The following is a 19,668-nucleotide window of genomic DNA, read 5'->3' as shown; positions in this document are numbered from 1 at the left end:
GCCCGGGCCTGCGTTCCGGCTCTCTGGCGCCAAGTAAATCCCCCCACCACCTCTATGTGGGTACATAAAGTGGAAGAGATCAAACGAATGGAGGACCTTACGGCACAGTTGTATGGCCGCGACTCTCAGTTCTACAAAACATGGTATTATTGGGATCAATTCACTGAATCGGCTGAATTCCGGAGTCTCATGGCACAGTGAGGGACTGCCCCCTCCTCTCCCCTTCTTTCCCCCCTCCCCCCCCTATTCTCCCCCTCTGACATGGGGGCCCGCCTGCTTTCCCCCCCGTTTTTTCCTCCTCCCCCTCTTCTCTTTTTTCTTCACTCTTTGCCCTCTCTACCCCCCCCCCCGGTTTCTTTTAGGAATCTTTTTGATTGAGCGCTAGCTCACTCCCTTATTTTTAAGTAAGTGCCGACACTACCACCCACTGGGAGCGGCGGACGCTCTGTGTTCTGTTGACATATGATTGTTCTTTGATTCATCTGTATTTGCATGTCCAATTTATGGGCCTGCGCCTCTTTGTAAAGGTGGTGCTGTTGCCCCTGCTTGTTTGTTTGTTTTATAAAATGGAAAAAGGAATAAAATTGAGAATTAAAAAAAAAAAAAGACATGACAGCAGGATCAGACTACCTAGCACTTGGTTTGTAGTCTGTTGCCATAGAAACACATATTTATGTATCTTGTTTGTATATCAGATGCACCTGTTGTAGAAAGGATGAAGGAAATGTGTTCACTGTATTTAGTGTCTATGGGGCCAATTCATACCTCATAGATGTGCTGCACTAGGGGCCCAATCTCCACTTCTTCTGCAGGTTTTTTCTTTGGTTGCCAGTTTGGAATGGGCAGGACGATCTGAGGGGGATGAGAAACTCTACAAGAATAAAAACAATAAGGAATCAATACAGACAGAGCTCACAGAGCATTGTCTACACCGGATACAGCTGAGAGCAAGACTAGCTATGTACAATGTATCAGTCTGGAGCTCACAGAGCATTGTCTACACTGGATACAGCTGAGAGCAGGACTAGTTATGTACAATGTATCAGTCTGGAGCTCACAGAGCATTGTCTACACTGGATACAGCTGAGAGCAGGACTAGCTATATACAATGTATCAGTCTGGAGCTCACAGAGCATTGTCTACACTGGATACAGCTGAGAGCAGGACTAGTTATGTACAATGTATCAGTCTGGAGCTCACAGAGCATTGTCTACACTGAATACAGCTGAGAGCAGGACTAGCCATGTACAATGTATCAGTCTGGAGCTCACAGAGCATTGTCTATAGGGCAGGACTAGCTATGCACAATGTATCAGTCTGGAGCTCACAGAGCATTGTCTATAGGGCAGGACTAGCTATGTACAATGTATCAGTCTGGAGCTCACAGAGCATTGTCTATAGGGCAGGACTAGCTATGCACAATGTATCAGTCTGGAGCTCACAGAGCATTGTCTATAGGGCAGGACTAGCTATGTACAGGTCCGCTGCCTCTGATTTGTTCTTATTCAATGACATCAGTAAATACACTGAGGATGGAATTGATCCGTAAATTGTAGAAGTTTTCATAGAGATTAAGTAGAATTACATAAATCCTGACTAAGCCTCTAATTCTCATCCATGAAGCAGTTTTCGGCTTATCCCTCCTCATCAGTTACACAATCCAGATCACTGTTACTGATCCTGATCACATATACGGACGTTCCCATCCAGAGATCTGTAACGCTGATCCTGCCTCATCCAATGTAGAGACGAAACACAGATAACCATTTAGAGTAACGGCCGAGATCAGAGACGTTCCCAGATAGAAGATAAATCGGGGGGACTCTGCAACAAATCAGCCGTGGACCCTGAACCTCACGGATTGCATTAGCGAAATTACCGTCCATTGGCACAATGCTGAGAAAGTCTCCTTATTACACACCTGTAGCTGGTTATCCCTAATGACGGATTTCCTCCGGTGATTTCCTGAGTGATGCTACTACACTAAGCAGAGGAGCCGTCGGCAGGACGTGGAGGGACGTGTACGCCATATCTCACCATGTCCTGTCACCTCTCTACATTAATGGGAAGGAGACTGGAAGCCATGGTATACAGAGCGGTGGAGATCTTCCAGGACTGATCCGAGTCTTTGGAGCCAAGTAGGATATTCCGCATTGGGCGCACTCCTTCCGCCATCGGTCTCCCCTTCCTAGTTGGCGAAGTCTCCAGTTTTATCCCTCCCCCCCCACCTGTTTCGCTTTACTGTAAGTGATGTCAGCACATCTACATTTACTACACGTTCCTGGAGGTCACCAGAGTCCAGAGCGCCGGCTGGAGAAGAAGCAGATGCAGAATATTCCAGCAGTCTGGATATGTGATCAGCCGCGCTGGAGACACCGACCCCCCCGACCTATAGGCTACAGTGTCCGCCAAACTTATTAAGTTCAGCTTCTAAAGAGTCGCCCCGTTTTAGGTCTTATTAGATTGTGGGTAGTAATAAAATGGATAGGCAGTAGAATGTTACGGGGTCCCTACACTGGGGGTCATATCACCCATAGAGAGAGGAAACTCTGAGCGCGGTGGGGTTCCCCGATCCTGAGTCGGCAGCATGTGGTTAGCGGAGGCTGCAGGAGTTGGATGCCGCCCCGGGGCTATAACCTATGGATGTATCTATGTTTTCCAGGACTCCCTAGGACGGCATCATACTTCAGCAGCCAACGCTAATCAAATGCCGCACACTCAGAGTTTGCCTAAATCTGTCATCTGAGCAGTACGTCCAGCTTTTTAACGTATTATCGTTTTACACAAAGCAATAATTCGCCCAATCGATTGTTTAACGATTTTGAATCAATGATTTGGTTTTTATAACAATCAGCGTTTAGACGAATAAATTGTTAGAAAAATCGTTATTGCGATCATTTTTAAGATCATTTAGCCCATCTCACAAACAGGGTGAATCTTTACACGAAGCGACCTGCGAATTTTTAGCGAACGACCAACGATGATTTGAGAACATGTTGAAAGAGAAATGAACGGTTTCTCGCTCGTCGCTTGATCGGTAACTGTGTTTACACAAGCCGATTATCGCTGAAACGCGATCGTTATTGCGAAAATTTGAGCAATAATTGTTCCGTGTAAACGCACCATAATGCTATCTGATTGTTCCAATGTATCTAAAATGAAAAACAATTTGCAACTACAAAAGAAAATCTAAAAGGATACTCCGCTCTCTGACTCCATCTGACTTATCTATATTAGTCAGTCACCCAGATAACCATTATATTATATTAGGACTGTGCTTGTAATCCAAATCACTCTTATACCAAAGCAGATTTTCCCATAAGAAATCACTGATCTGCAGACAATTGGTTCCACACCCCAAATATACTGATTATTATTCTGAATAACATGTAAAACAGATGAAACAATGAGAAGCAGCAGAATCTGTGATATATAAGTTACTGTACAGTAATGGAGAGGATGGGAAACACCAGGGCGGACAGAGACTGCAGGGAGGAGGGAGGAATGAGCAGGGCAGATGTGGGCACATACATGCAGCACTCTGTCCGGGGAGGGAGGGGTTACAGCTATGGAGAGATTACCCCCACAGTCCTGTCCCCTGATGTAAGCCCCAGCCTGAAGTGGATCTGCTATGATTTGGAAGGTGAGGGAGACTTTCTGGGTCGGAGTACAGGGCTGTAGACCCCGCTATGCAGACCATGCCCCTCCCCCACTCCCCCTCCCACCTAGTACAGGGAGCTCTTACACCAAAGCAATGCTCTTACACCAAGTTACCATTTTGATAAAACTGTGAGCTCTTCTTGCAAAACGCTCTTAAACCAAGTTACTTAAACCAAGGCACCACTGTATATATTTTGTTATTTATTAAATATAAAAATGTTAAAAAGATTTTTTTTTTTAAAAAAGTTAAAAAACATAAAAAATCCAAGCTACTCACCCTCTGATCTCCACCCGCGCCTCAGCAGTAATAAAGATTTCTAGACTGACAAAGTTACTTTTGGGATTGTCCTTGTTGGAGCTGGAAAACAAAGGAAAAAAACATATGAACAGGGTTAGACTACAAGACAGCGGCTAAAGCGGTGCCTGTACCTGTACTGACCGACAGCTCTTACCCCGTCCCTATACACCCGGAGAGCCAAGTGTCCGTACACCCCATACAGGTAAGAGAGCCGTCCTGATGATATCGACTGGTTTGGCCGTTCTTTTGGTGGCCATACACATTGGATGGAAGGACGTTAACTTGTTTAGTACAGCCATAGACAGTCCATATCGACCATTACAGTTGTTCAATCCCTGGATACATGATCAGTGACCTCAGGAGGAGGATGAAGGATTTATCGGGGACGTTCTTCTTGTCCAACTGTTGGATGACAATGTATCCTTTCCAGATTGTGACTCACTGATTTCTTATATTACACCTGATTGTGCAGGAAAAATGGGAAATAACTGATCCTCCCTGATCCCCCACAGCTCCTGTCCCAGCATCCTCCAGTCCCCCACGTGTGACCACATGACCTGCCAATCACTGGCCGCAATGGTGTCAGGGATTGGTTCAGAGGGCAGAGAGCAGTGATGAAAGGACTGGGAGCGGCGGGGGACCAGGGTAGGTGAGGATGACTACTATTATTTTTAATTCTTACTGCACCTCCAGCTTGATATAAAAAGATTCTGACACTGGAATACCCCTTTAAAGTTATTTTGCTGGCAATATCTTGTAAATTGGAAACAGTTTTCAGCATTTCACAGAACACAAACAAGATGCAGGGTGATGGGTGACAGGCAGGAGTGGTGACGGCTCGGATTGCATTGTTTGTTGTAGGACAATTAGCTCAATGTGGTCGCTATTATCCACAGGATTCTCAGAACTCTTGTCTGTTAGCATCGGAGGGTTAATGGCTGCAATGCTTACACATGACAGTATAGTGAATTATCCTCCACATCTACATACAGAACTTTATTCATGTTGTTAGTGAATGAAGCTGCCCCTCCCCGGAGTCTGAGCCGTCTGTCCTCTGCATATTCAGTAGACTAGTCACATAGCTATATCTATATCTATGCCTGCCAGTGCTGCCAGGATTCTAGGGAAGTATTAGGCAAAGTCCTCCCTACATGTTTCACCAAGCTCATAGCATCCTCACAGCCCCAGGGCAGTGACAGCTGGTAATTCCTGTGTATACCTGCAGCCACTATATATATATATATATATATATATATATATATATATATATATATATGAATGAATGCATAGCTAAGATTCCTATTAATGTTATAACTAAAGGGGCACTCCAGCAAAAATGTTTTTCTTTAAAATCAACTGGTGTCGGAAAGTTATAGAGATGTGTAATTTACTTCTATTTAAAAATCTCCAGTCTTCCAGTACTTATCAGCTGCTGCATATCCTGCAGGAAGTGGTGTATTCTCTCCAGTCTGACGCAGTGCTCTCTGCTGCCACCTCTGTCCATGTCAGGAACTGTTCAGAGCAGCAGCAAATCCCCATAGAAAACCTCTCCTGCTCTGGACACTTCCTGACATGGACAGAGGGGGCAGCAGAGAGCACTGTGTCAGGCTGGAGAGAATACACCACTTCCTGCAGGACATACAGCAGCTGATAAGTACTTTTAAATAGAAGTAAATTATAAATCTACATAACTTTGTGGCACCAGTTGATTTGATAGAAAATGTTTTGCCGGAGTTCCCCTTTAATATCTCTATTATTACATGTTGATTACATCTACCATTGGCCGCGGCGCAGGTTTCGCATTTCCCACTGACAGCCTTGTATTCACGAGCTGAAAAAACCCACAAGGCTGCGACATTCCAAGCCGAGGCCAGAAATCCAGGGATTGTTTTCCTCCATGTAAATAAATTAGTAATCTTTAAATAAACACATCGAGATCGTTGAGTCGGGGATAATCAATCCCTCATTGACCGGCTCCGATCATTACATAGCGCTGGCGCTGCCAGGGCGGTCACGTGACCCCATCGCTTTCCTCCCGCGGCCAAATATTTCTGCTGGCTTATTATTTCCATCACAATGTTACTGAGGAGAGCCAACAGCTCCGGAGGACTGACTGCAGCTCCACTGACATCTCCCTGGACGTGCATCGTATTTTGTAATCTCACAGAGCGCGGTCCAGAGGAATGCCGCAAAGAGAGAAACACAGAGCGTTATCTACAGGAAGAGGAAAATACCGCTGTTGGAATAACTACATACACCTGATGGGGGTGAGGATCCGGTATTCCGGCATCTGTGGGGATAGACACCACATTATCAGATACAGATCACAGTGACCCCACCAGCAGAATAGTGAGCGCAGCTCTGGAGTATAATACAGGATGTAACTCAGGATCAGTAATGTAATGTATATACAATGACCCCACCAGCAGAATAGTGCAAGACTCTATGTATTGACCTCTTGTAGCTGGTGAGGTGTTGTGGATTTCTAAAAATGTCTGGCATTTCAGGTGCTGGTGTGGTGTCCCACTACTAGCGTTGCTCTTATGCACCTGCCCTAAAGTTCTTACTCAGGTTAAACAAGTGGTGGATGAAGTATGTAGTTTCCCACTAGGTGTCAGTACTTCTTATGTATGTATATGTATTACTACTATTGAACAGCTGAGAGGGGACACACCACAAAGCAGTTCCTGCAAAAGTTAAGCCAGGGCCTGGCTTTGGCCAGAACTCCTGACAGGATCAGAGACAGATGCAGAAAAGACTTTCTTCTAAAGCAACCATTACGATTACTATGCAGTGCTAAGCAACACTAGGGGAGAGCAGCTACCAAGGAATACCCTAGCCCACGCCAGGAACGTGTCTAAAAAGTGCAGGACAGACTTCTGAAGAAAGAGGAGCAGATCCCAGTAGGACAAAGCTACCGTAATAAGAAGGTCTACGTATCCTACTGCGCAGTGCAGGTAACTGGGAAATCTTGGACACCTAGCTACACCTAGATAACCGATGACTGGAGCTAAAGCTACCCACCTAGGACAGGTTCTACTATACCAGGGGGCAGAAGGCAGTCAGACTTAGTATAAACGTGAGTACGAGTATCACTTCACTATAGATCTGCACTCTAGTTCTGGCAGGGTACAAGGGCTACATTGGGTATAGGGCTCCTCTGGAAAACTCCTTTCCTCTTCTCTCTACCTTCTACAAAGCACAATTAGGGCTCGGCCACACTAGCATTTTTTTTTGTTTCTAACGGATCCGTCTATATTAATTAAACGGATGAGCATAAACTGATGAGCAGACTGATGCAAACTGATTGCAAAATGTTCATCATTTTTTAATGGTCCGTTTGTATTTTGGCTTAAAAAAACTGACTTTTGTACATCAGTTTGCATCAGTCAGCATCTGTTTTTCTATCCGTTTATTTTTCTTCTTTGGTTTCTTGCTGCTTCTGCGCATGCTCAGTGCAAAAACGGATGAAAAAAAAAACGGATGTGAATGGAAATACCTTCCGTTTTAGATCCGTCCTCATTGACTACAATGTAAAAAAAAACGGAAGTGCACTTTCCGTTCATGATCCGTTTTTTTAAGCGGAAAGAAAAATACTGCAAACACTTTTTTCTTCTGTTCAAAAAAACGGATCTTGAACGGATTGCATGCAAACAGAGCACAATTAGGGCAAACGGAGCACACTAATATATCATGGGAATCTATGTGAACGTAGCCTAACAAGTTAGCACTCAAGTCTGTTGCCAAGATGATCACTGTCTACAGAGCGTGTACTGCTATCCTGCCAAAGTTTTACAGTAAAGTGTTATATTTTATATCACACGCACGAGACTCTGCTTCCGCAGTCTGCACCAGCACCTATACTCACACCTCCGTACACCTTGGGTTATTTTTCCCCTTTCTGTGGGTGACTGTACCAACATCCTGGGTGGGTCAGTTGCCACTCAGGACTGCTGCGACAGGTGCCCAAGGGACCCACTACAATCTGGAAGATTAAAAAATTACTGACCCTTTGGGGGCGCTACCGGCCATATACAAAGCAGGTACCAACATCCCACCTGTGTGCTGGACTAACACTGGCGTCACGACTATAACATCACTGGCCGAGCTGTACAACAACAATTGTAGCTACCACCACACTGGAATGATAGATTTCTCACATTAAGCTTGTTGAAGGAATTGTTTAGAAGGATATGTGGCTTCCCCCCCCCCCTGTCCTGTCTGACACTGGTAGGAATGGAGTGGATGACCCCCATGAACCTTCCCCCAGTGACAGTAACCCTGGTGACCACATGGTGGCGATCTCTCAGCTGACCCCAGCGTCCCCGTCACTCTGCGTCCTCACAAGGTCGGCCTCATTAATAACATGCAGATTTTCTGGGAAGATTAATGGCGGCTTCTGCTGGAAAAACATGGCTGATGGTTAGACAGATGAGCGCAGGGCGGGCTATGCTGGGACAGTCATCCTTCTCTGTCACCACTTCCTTCCCTTTAGCTCCGCCAGATGATTTCACGCTGGGTTATCTGAAGATTTCTCAAACTTTCAAAATTGTTTTATCCGCTTGGAACAATTAGGTGTAAAGGTCAGACGTGTAGCCGTAACATGGCGTGCCGGGAGTGTACAACAAGGACAAGGCTGGACTAGTATACACAATATAACTACACATGCCAGCAGAACAAAAGGAAAAATCCAAAATCCTGCCCACAAAATAATCAGCACCCCCACAAATTCAGGGTTAAAGGGATTTAGAGGAAAGGTGAGAGTTTTTGCTTAAAAAAAAATTGTAACATCTGATAATCCAGAATACGTGACAACCCCCCCCCAAAATATTATAGTATTTGTTTGTGGTTTTAAAGGGGTTATTAAAAAAAAATACTTTTAAATAAACTGGTGCCAGAAAGTGCCAGAGATTTGTAATTTACCTCTATTTATAAATCTCCAGTCTTCCAGTACTTATCAGCTGCTGTATGTCCTGCATGTCCTGCATGAAGTTTGTTCTCTCCAGTGTGACACAGTGCTCTCTGCTGCCACCTCTGTCCATGTCAGGAACTGTCCAGAGCAGCAGCAAATCCCCATAGAAAACCTCTCCTGCTCTGGACAGTTCCTGACATGGACAGAGGTGGCAGCAGAGAGCACTGTGTCAGACTGGAGAGAATACGCCACTTCCTGCAGGACACACAGCAGCTCATAAGTACTGGAAGACTGGAGATTTTTAATATAAATAAATTACAAATCTATATAATTTTGTGGTATCAGTTGATTTTAAAGAAAAATATTTTTGGTGAACAGCCCCTTTAAGGGTTTTTTGACTATAAGAAAATCCCTCTGTAATGACAACAATGAACAACTGTAGATAAAAAAATAGAAAGAAAGAAAATGGCGTATATTGCATTTCAGACAAACATATCCCATGCACAGAACACCAATAAGCGGCCTTACCTTTTCACAAAAAGATCAAATTTGATGCTGTCGGCACTTTCCAACCTCTGGACCACAAATCGTAGACCGAGAGAGAGCTAAAACAGACCAGAAAGCTGTAAGGTGCGGATTGTTATAGGGTAAGTGGCATCACCGGCCATGCTGTATGGTCAGACACATCAACAGCGCTCCTCCGCCCTTATACACTGATGCCATGACTGACCTTCTCCTTCACAACCAACTGTTATTTTGGATCAGTGGTTGAAAAATTGTGAAATTATGAAATACAGCAAATCTGCATAATAAATTACCAAAAAATTACAAAAAATAAACTTTATTAGGCATAATTTTTAATAATAAATTTTTAATTTGAGGCAGTTATAAGGTAAGACCCCCATCAGGCCTCATAAATGAGAACCAGTGCAGAGAAGTTGTGGAGCATTCTCACAGATCAACCAATAAGATGGTTTTTTTTGTTTTTTTTTCATTCTAATTCAGAATCGGAAAAAAAAAAAAAAAAACAATTTCAAGCCGTAAAACAGCCATTGGGGTGAATAAATGAACCAACACCCACCCGTCTACATTCCGTGCCCCCCATTTGGGAAGTTACTCACGTTAGCTCCAGCCACCATCGGGTTTCCCAAGTCACACACCACCATTCGGGACTCATTTTCCATTTTGTATTCACAATTCAGCTGCCGCAGACCCTACGGAGAGATGGGGATGAGTGGGGAGAATCTGAATGTTGTAAGGAATAAAAAATGGAAACGTTACAGAAGAAGGTTCAAAATGCCGACTGAAAGGTGAAGTAAATTACCTTTTATTTGTACTGATAAATGACGTTACAGATCCAAAATGTGAGGCTGCACTACTGAAAGCATGAGGCTGCACCACTGATTTTTTTCCATTTTTGATGTCTGTCAGGTGCATTGTTGTCATGGAGATTTTGTAGGGTTTAAAATAGCATAATAAAATAACCTGGGATTGTTATTCAATGAAAATAAAAAAAAAGTCATACTCACCTACCCTGGTTTCCTGCAGTTGTTATGTCATCTAGTCTTCCCACTAATCACTGCTTCTTCTTTTTGCCTCCGAAATGGGGTGGTCTCAGCAGGAACTGCCCGCTCAGCCAATGACAGGTTGCAACAATGTCCTGTCAATGAGGGACAAAAACTCATACTCACCTTTCCCAATCACACTCATCATCACTTCTTCCTGTAAAGGAAAACCATCTCAGAGGCAAGAGGAAGTGGTGGTGAGCGGGTGATTGGAACAGGTGAGTATGACTTTTTTTTAAACAATGTGTTTTATTGGCAGCAGGGAAACATTAACAGACCATACTGGTACAAAATGATCTGTGTACATGAAGAAATGGATATGAAGAACATAAAGATTGTAATATAGTCCTGATGGTCTGGTCTTCTCTCATCGATTAACCAGGAAGCCCCCACTTGTATGACTCACAATATTATATGAAATAATAATAATAACCTTGAATAGCAGATGTGTATACGTGGGGTCACTAATATGGTGACAATAGTGCGCCTAATAAATATGTCAGTGGTGTAGTCTCACACTTAGGACTGGACCCTGGTACACGCTTGGCTCCATATGTCCAGCATTCAACATGGAGATACATGCTGCGCGTCCAGGTGCATTCTGAGATTATTGCACAGCGATGAAGGTTGCATGCACTGCCGAAACACATCGGCTTGACTTTTAAAGGGACAGTGGCATCAGAAAATGGCTAATTGTGTAAATAATAGCAGCTCCCTGTGGAATGACCTCTTCACAGGTCACAGAGCGCGCTCAGTAATGTCTCATATTCATCTCGAGGGGACAGAGTCTGTCTATTGTCATCTATGTCCATGAGGCTTGCTGGAAAGCATGTCACTAAAGCTGTAAACAACAGCCCAGGCAAGATGGCCGCCCCCATAATAATGTACAAAAAGTGATATAAAAAAAATTACAGTCAGAAAATGGAAACCGGTTAAAATAAAAGAACAAGTTTTAGTATCTGACTCCAATCAGTAACAGAAAATCCAGCTGACACTTTCCCTTTAAGAAATAAAATAAAGATCTGATGGCTATTTTTACAGAGCTGAAGAATCCTTTGTCCTGTGTAATCCTTTCTCTGGCCTGAGGTGGCGCTGCAGGGGACACATGCTCCTCAGCAGATCACAGCTGATTGTTGGGAGCAATGACCACACATACGACTACTCTCTGAAATCTTTCTCCGTTCTGCGTCTCTTTTTTCGGTCACCGTTTCTCGCTTTAGGATTTTTATACAAGGAAGGAAACAGGATAAAAGAACTGAAAGTCTTCAGCGTCTCATCGAGTGAGAGAGGAGGGTAAGATCCGACACAGCCCGAAAATATCCTGAGAGAGGAGGGTCAGATCCCACACAGCCCGAAAATATCCTGAGAGAGGAGGGTAAGATCCGACACAGCCCGAAAATATCCTGAGAGAGGAGGGACAGATCCGACACAGCCCGAAAATATCCTGAGAGAGGAGGGTCAGATCCGACACAGCCCGAAAATATCCTGAGAGAGGAAGGTCAGATCCGACACAGCCCGAAAATATCCTGAGAGAGGAGGGACAGATCCGACACAGCCCGAAAATATCCTGAGAGAGGAGGGTCAGATCCGACACAGCCCGAAAATATCCTGAGAGAGGAGGGTCAGATCCGACACAGCCCGAAAATATCCTGAGAGAGGAGGGACAGATCCGACACAGCCCGAAAATATCCTGAGAGAGGAGGGACAGATCCGACACAGCCCGAAAATATCCTGAGAGAGGAGGGACAGATCCGACACAGCCCGAAAATATCCTGAGAGAGGAGGGTGAGATCTGACACAGCCCGAAAATATCCTGAGAGAGGAGGGACAGATCCGACACAGCCCGAAAATATCCTGAGAGAGGAGGGTGAGATCCGACACAGCCCGAAAATATCCTGAGAGGAGGGACAGATCCGACACAGCCCGAAAATATCCTGAGAGAGGAGGGACAGATCCGACACAGCCCGAAAATATCCTGAGAGAGGAGGGACAGATCCGACACAGCCCGAAAATATCCTGAGAGAGGAGGGTGAGATCCGACACAGCCCGAAAATATCCTGAGAGAGGAGGGTGAGATCCGACACAGCCCGAAAATATCCTGAGAGGAGGGACAGATCCGACACAGCCCGAAAATATCCTGAGAGAGGAGGGACAGATCCGACACAGCCCGAAATTATCCTGAGAGGAGGGACAGATCCGACACAGCCTGAAAATATCTTGAGAGAGAAGGGTGAGATCCGACACAGCCCGAAAATATCCTGAGAGAGGAGGGTGAGATCCGACACAGCCCGAAAATATCCTGAGAGAGGAGGGACAGATCTGACACAGCCCAAAAATATCCTGAGAGAGGAGGGACAGATCCGACACAGACCGAAAATATCCTGAGAGAGGAGGGACAGATCCGACACAGCCCGAAAATATCCTGAGAGAGGAGGGTGAGATCTGACACAGCCCGAAAATATCCTGAGAGAGGAGGGACAGATCCGACACAGCCCGAAAATATCCTGAGAGAGGAGGGTGAGATCCGACACAGCCCGAAAATATCCTGAGAGAGGAGGGACAGATCTGACACAGCCCGAAAATATCCTGAGAGAGGAGGGACAGATCCGACACAGCCCGAAAATATCCTGAGAGAGGAGGGTGAGATCCGACACAGCCCGAAAATATCCTGAGAGTAAGCGACAAGATCCTATATTTCCCCAAAGAACAGGATATGGCTGACACCAGGGTTATCATGACAGCCGAGGAAGTGATGCATCCTGGGCTGCCAGATGTCTGTGCCCTGTGCATTGTGGGGCTCTCGCATGCCAGGAAGGGTTCAGGAACAGGATTTCCTCTGCAGGTTACACAGTCTATGCATTATTGCTGTTACCTCCATATTGCGCTCGATGCCCACGTAGTCGGCCTCCGGTGGGATGTTGACCTGGAGCTCAGCCTCGTAGGCTCCTTCTCCATCGTTCCTGGCATTTATGATGAACAGCAGGTGGTTCTCTTCACCGATAATTAACTCCTTCTTATCCCTATAGTCAGAGGGAAAAGAGGATAACACACCGACAGGTTATTATATATATATAGTTATTACACCACCATCTTATATACTCCTGGCTTCTAGCATACTATACTATACACTACTATACTATATACTATACTATATACTATACACTAGTATATTATTTTATATAATACTATACTATATACTACTATACTATATACTAAACACTGCTATATTATATAATACTATATACTATACACTACTATACTATATACTATACACTAGTATATTATATAAAACTATACTATACACTACTATACAGCAGTCACAGCCCGCACAGCTCTGGGTGTCGAGGCGTGACATCACCATGTTATCCAGGAAGTGACATCACCATGTTATCCAGGAAGTGACATCACCATGTTATCCAGGAAGTGACATCACCATGTTACCCAGGAAGTGACATCACCATGTTACCCAGGAAGTGACATCACCATGTTATCTAGGAAGTGACATCACCATGTTATCCAGGAAGTGACATCACCATGTTATCCAGGAAGTGACATCACCATGTTATCCAGGAAGTGACATCACCATGTTATCTAGGAAGTGACATCACCATGTTATCTAGGAAGTGACATCACCATGTTATCCAGGAAGTGACATCACTATGTTATCTAGGAAGTGACATCACCATGTTATCCAGGAAGTGACATCACCATGTTATCCAGGAAGTGACATCACCATGTTATCCAGGAAGTGAAGCCTTGATGCAGTAGTAAGTGCAAGGAAAAAAGCTCTTTATATGCATTTCCCGTAATAAGTGTATATTGGGGATTTGTATAACTTTGGGGGGCAATACAATACTTTAATATAAACTTTCACTGGACTTCTCCTTTAATCCACCCCTGATATACTCATACATACGCTGGTACAGCAATGCCCTGTGACTATTGATTCCACATTTCACATGTCACTTGCCGCATGTCTTAAAGTTCTAAGTAAATAATTTCAAAGAAGGAAAAAAAATCCATATGTTAATCGCCGTCCTTGTGTTGTAGAGCGGCACGATGATGATGATGATGATGGTGGAGCTGTAACATAGGGGAATCCACATGGCTTTATTTCAAAGCATTATGCCGGGAATGCTGCGGGGGTGTGGGGGGACGGGCTGCGCTTTGATGTTGTATAGTCAGGGCCCTGCAGGGATGGGGGGGCTTCCTCTTACACATAGACACTTCAGGGTAAGGAGGAGGCAAAACTACTTCCAGCATTTCACTTCAGGCGGGTTGTATCCTGTTATACGTCCCAGCTGTGCGGGATGGCCAGTGGCCGTACCATGGGCCGTATCTGCTGCCGGAGGATCCTTGGTCACATTGCATATAACTGCATATTCCAGTACTTATCAGCTGCTGTATGTCCTGCAGGAAGTGGTGTATTCTCTCCAGTCTGACACAGTGCTCTCTGCTGCCACCTCTGTCCATGTCAGGAACTGTCCAGAGCAGCAGCCACTCCCCATAGAAAACCTCTCCTGCTCTGGACACTTCCTGACATGGACAGAGGTGGCAGCAGAGAGCACTGTGTCAGAGACTGGAGAGGATACATAACTTCCTGCAGCACATACAGCAGCTGATAAGTACTGGGAGACTGGAGATTTTTAAATAAAAGTAAAATACAAATCTATATAACTTTCTAAAACCAGTTAATTTGAAAGAAAATTATTTTTGCTGGAGTACCCCTTTAATTTAACTGCAGACCCCAGACCCCTATATAAATCATACCCCAGACCAGACCCCAAAATGAATTCAGACTCCAAACCAGAGTAAAGAAAGTTATCTGAACCAATGAGCCGACTGCTCCATGACTGAAATGGGGCTGAGCTGCAATACCTAACACAACCTGATAACAGGGGTGGCGCAGTTTGGGGAGGAAATCACCAATAAAGAGTATATCTGTAATTTATACCATTCCTCACAATGTGGAGCCCCCCCATAACAGATCTATAGTGCAGACCACATGTGACCCTGGATAAATCTGTGTATTAGCGGTGTCGCACTGTATCTCATCGGCGTCCATGATGATTTCCTGTCCATAGACAAGAGGCTGATTCTCTGTGTTTTCTCTGCTCCTCGGTGGGCGGATTCCAGGGCCGGCAGCTTAATAATAACCCCGCCGCTCGCTGAGCCCTGTAAGTAGGCGCATCCCTTTGTATGCAGCAGTTTATCTCAATCAGGAAGCGGCTGATTGCAAACATGTATACAATGTATATACAGCAGGCTGCACGTCTACCAGGGGGGGGGGGACCCGATAATGGGGGAAATAACCCCGATTACAGGGAGATCATTTGTCATCTCAATTATTATCTGTAGCGAGAATTAGGATCCTGATTAACCACTTAGGGAGCTGGACTCTTTACAGAGCCGTCGCGGAGCTGTGCACAATGTTGAGTAGGCGTCTGGCCCTTTAAGAAACCCATTGTAGACATTTTCTTTCATCTGGTTTGATAAATCTTCCCCAATAATTACAGAATCAAACATTTTTCTTTTCCTTTTTGTCTTTCGTCCGTTTCCCTTTGTATTGTTCAACCACTATAAAATCCTTTCACCAGGAAACCTGTGAGATGAGCGTTTTGCGGTGCGTTATAATCAACAGGTAAAACAAACAGGACACGTGGGGGTCTGGGCCGGCGCTGGCCGTTGTTGGACGCATGTCTTCTATTAGAAATCAATCAAGCGATGTCTATTTATTTAGACTTACGATTTGGCGGAGAGTTTCAGGTCAGGAATGCACATATTGTCATCTCCGCAGTCCACCAGGATGTGCGCCTGAGAGGAGGCAAAACAAAAGGCTCTCAACACATTTCTTATCAATTTTTTGTCTTTCTTAGGAAAATATTATACAGGTCCTGATGGATTTCAGATCAGTAGCAATGTTTGAGCGAGCCTGAGTGTGAGCCTGAGTGTGAGCCTGAGTGTGAGCCTGAGTGTGAGCCTGAGAGTGAGCCTGAGAGTGAGCCTAAGTGTGAGCCTGAGTGTGAGCCTGAGAGTGAGCCTGAGAGTGAGCCTAAGTGTGAGCCTGAGTGTGAGCCTGAGAGTGAGCCTGAGAGTGAGCCTAAGTGTGAGCCTGAGTGTGAGCCTGAGGGTGAGCCTAAGTGTGAGCCTGAGTGTGAGCCTGAGAGTGAGCCTGAGTGTGAGCCTGAAATTGAGCCTGAGGGTGAACCTGAGTGTGAGCCTGAGGGTGAACCTGAGTGTGAGCCTGAGTGTGAGCCTAAGTGTGAGCCTGAGTGTGAGCCTGAGAGTGAGCCTGAGTGTGAGCCTGAATGTGAGCCTGAGGGTGAACCTGAGTGTGAGCCTGAGTGTGAGCCTAAGTGTGAGCCTGAGTGTGAGCCTGAGAGTGAGCCTGAGTGTGAGCCTGAAATTGAGCCTGAGGGTGAACATGAGTGTGAGCCTGAGTGTGAGCCTGAGAGTGAGCCTAAGTGTGAGCCTGAGAGTGAGCCTGAGAGTGAGCCTGAGAGTGAGCCTAAGTGTGAGCCTAAGTGTGAGCCTAAGTGTGAGCCTGAGTTGTTACTAATGGGATAGCTGAATGCTGATGTAGCAGAGCCGAGCTGCCCTGTCCCTGCAGGTTCATGTGCAGTGTCCTAGTACCTGTGTTCCAGCCTGGAGCTGTTGCGTGGCTGAGGGATAACTTGTTTGGCAGTGTGACAATGTAGCAGTACATACAAGACACATAGAAACACAGAAAGATGGAAACATGTAGAAACATAGAATATAAAAACACATAGAGAGAAAGATGGAAACAAATAGAAACATAAAAAAGACCACTAGGTCCATCTAGTCCGCCCTTTTAGTAATAACGTAGCAGTACATACAAGACACATAGAATACCCAAACTCTGCTAAACCGCACCCACAGAGGTGTGGCGGTGCAAGGGTTAACGTTCTTGTCTATTGGTCTCATGTGAGGGAGATGTGCTCATGGACCCGCTGCATTGCTTTTTTGGGCATGCTCCAGGGACCATAGCGATACTACACGATAGGGTACACCTGTCCGGCACTTACCTGTTGCTGTATCCTTGCCTCCTTATAGAGATTTAGTATTGGTTTTAGATCCTGGTCACCCAAGAAGGCCGATTCATCCAAGCTGTAATTCAAGCTGATAGTGATGGGAGTGAGCTTATCCCGAAATTCCCATTCCTCCTGCAGGAAAACACATGGGAAAGCCAACAAAGATATGAGACTTGGCTCAACTGGCTATTTTAAGATTTATTTATTTATTTAAATTTGATTGGATCTGATTGGAGAAATAAGAGTCAAGATGATATAGTCCTACTGATGTTCGGATCATCCCTAGTATTTGGGGGTATGGTCTGCATGGTCTGAATTTGGAAGTTTGGTGTAGGAGTCCACTTTGGGGTCTGGGGTTTGGTCTGGGGTCTGCATTTAACTAAATGGGGTCTGATGTATTTTAGGGATCTGATCTGAGGTTTGCAATTAAAAAAAGGGGGATGGACTCTGGGATCTGCAATTAAATGAGGGGGGTTGGTCTGGGTTCTGAATTTATTTAGGGTCTGGGGTCTAAATTAATTTAATGGTACGTTTTGAGGTCTGAATTTATTTAAGGGTTTGGTGGTCTGAGTTTACTAGTATGGTCTGGGGTCTGATTATATTTATAAGACTGGTCTGGGGTCTGTAACCAAATGAGGGGTCTGGTCTGGGGTCTGATTATATAGGGCTGGGCGATATGAACGATATGCAAAAATATCGTCATCAATTCGGATGACGATATAGATTTTTGGCATATCGTCATATCGCGATACATGCCCACGGAGCGGTAGTGAATAAGCTTCTCACTTACCGCTCCGTGGTACCGCGCTGCAGGGCCTTCCGTTCACGCATCGTCAGCACGCTAGTTGACGATGCATGTGACGTCAGGTCTCTCCCAGTGCATGCTGGAAAGAAGACGCGGCCCGTCTCGCCTCGCGGACTCCATCAGCCAGCCCTGCAGGAAAGGTAAGCAGCAGAGGGGTCTGGGGGTGCAGATGGCTATGGCATGGGGCTGATTATGGCCCTGGCTGGGGGGACATGATGTGGGAATGGCATGGGGCTTGGCTGGCACATAGGGAAAGCTGATGATGGCATAGGGGAGGGGGAGATGACTGGCACCGGGGCGGGGAGGGGGGATGGGGGGGGGCTGATAACTGGCATGGGGGGGGCTGATAACTGGCAAGGGGGGGGGGCTGATAACTGGCAGGCGGGGGGCTGATAACTGGCAAGGGGGGGGCTGATAACTGGCAGGGGGGGGGCTGATAACTGGCAAGGGGGGGGCTGATAACTGGCAAGGGGGGGCTGATGACTGGCAAGGGGGGGTGATAACTGGCACAAGGAAAAAGATCTGTTATACAATACACATCTTAAAAAGTTCTTAAAGTGTTGTAATTTGTATACACACACAAAAAAATTGATATATCGTGATATATCGTTATATCGTGCATGCATCAAATTATATCGTGATATAAATTTTAGGCCATATCGCCCAGCCCTATGATTATATTTAGCGGTAAGGTCTGAGGTCTAAATATATTTTGCAGTCTGGTCTGGGGTCTGTATATATTTTGTAGTCTGGTCTGGGGTCTGTATACATTGTGTAGTGACTGTATATATTGTGTAGTCTGGTCTGGGGTCTGTATACATTGTGTAGTCTGGTCTGGGGTCTGTATACATTGTGTAGTCTGGTCTGGGGTCTGTATACATTTGTGTAGTGACTGTATATATTTTGTAGTCTGGTCTGGGGTTTGCAGTTAAATGAGGGGGTCTGGTCTGGGGTTTGAAATTGCTTTATGGGTCTGGGTTCTGATTTTATTTAGTGGTATGGTCTGGGGTCTGTATATATTGTGTAGTCTGGTCTGGGGTCTGTATATATTGTGTAGTCTGGTCTGGGGTCTGTATATATTGTGTAGTCTGGTCTGGGGTCTGTATACATTGTGTAGTCTGGTCTGGGGTCTGCATATATTGTGTAGTCTGGTCTGGGGTCTGTATACATTGTGTAGTCTGGTCTGGGGTCTGTATATATTTTGTAGTCTGGTCTGGGGTCTGTATATATTGTGTAGTCTGGTGTCTGTATATATTGTGTAGTCTGGTGTCTGTATATATTTTGTAGTCTGGTCTGGGGTCTGTATACATTGTGTAGTCTGGTCTGGGGTCTGTATACATTGTGTAGTCTGGTCTGGGGTCTGTATACATTGTGTA

General features: G+C 45.3%; 1 protein-coding gene across 1 annotated transcript in view; it reads right to left on the bottom strand.

Annotated features, from left to right (window-relative positions):
• The window catches only part of ITGA8 (integrin subunit alpha 8), a 133,586-nt gene that overhangs the window by 28,783 nt on the left and 85,135 nt on the right, over positions 1-19,668 (bottom strand). The window contains exons 18-24 of the mRNA XM_069959473.1: positions 17,482-17,619; positions 16,182-16,249; positions 13,308-13,455; positions 9,992-10,084; positions 9,399-9,475; positions 3,938-4,018; positions 766-871 (exon numbers count right to left, since the gene is read on the bottom strand). Coding sequence (XP_069815574.1) covers positions 766-871; positions 3,938-4,018; positions 9,399-9,475; positions 9,992-10,084; positions 13,308-13,455; positions 16,182-16,249; positions 17,482-17,619 — 711 coding nt within the window. The remainder of the gene's footprint in view (positions 1-765; positions 872-3,937; positions 4,019-9,398; positions 9,476-9,991; positions 10,085-13,307; positions 13,456-16,181; positions 16,250-17,481; positions 17,620-19,668) is intronic.

This window comes from Dendropsophus ebraccatus, chromosome 2 (genome assembly GCF_027789765.1).
Source record: "Dendropsophus ebraccatus isolate aDenEbr1 chromosome 2, aDenEbr1.pat, whole genome shotgun sequence".
Lineage (NCBI taxonomy): Eukaryota > Metazoa > Chordata > Amphibia > Anura > Hylidae > Dendropsophus > Dendropsophus ebraccatus.
This window is presented reverse-complemented; position numbering and strand designations above follow the sequence as displayed.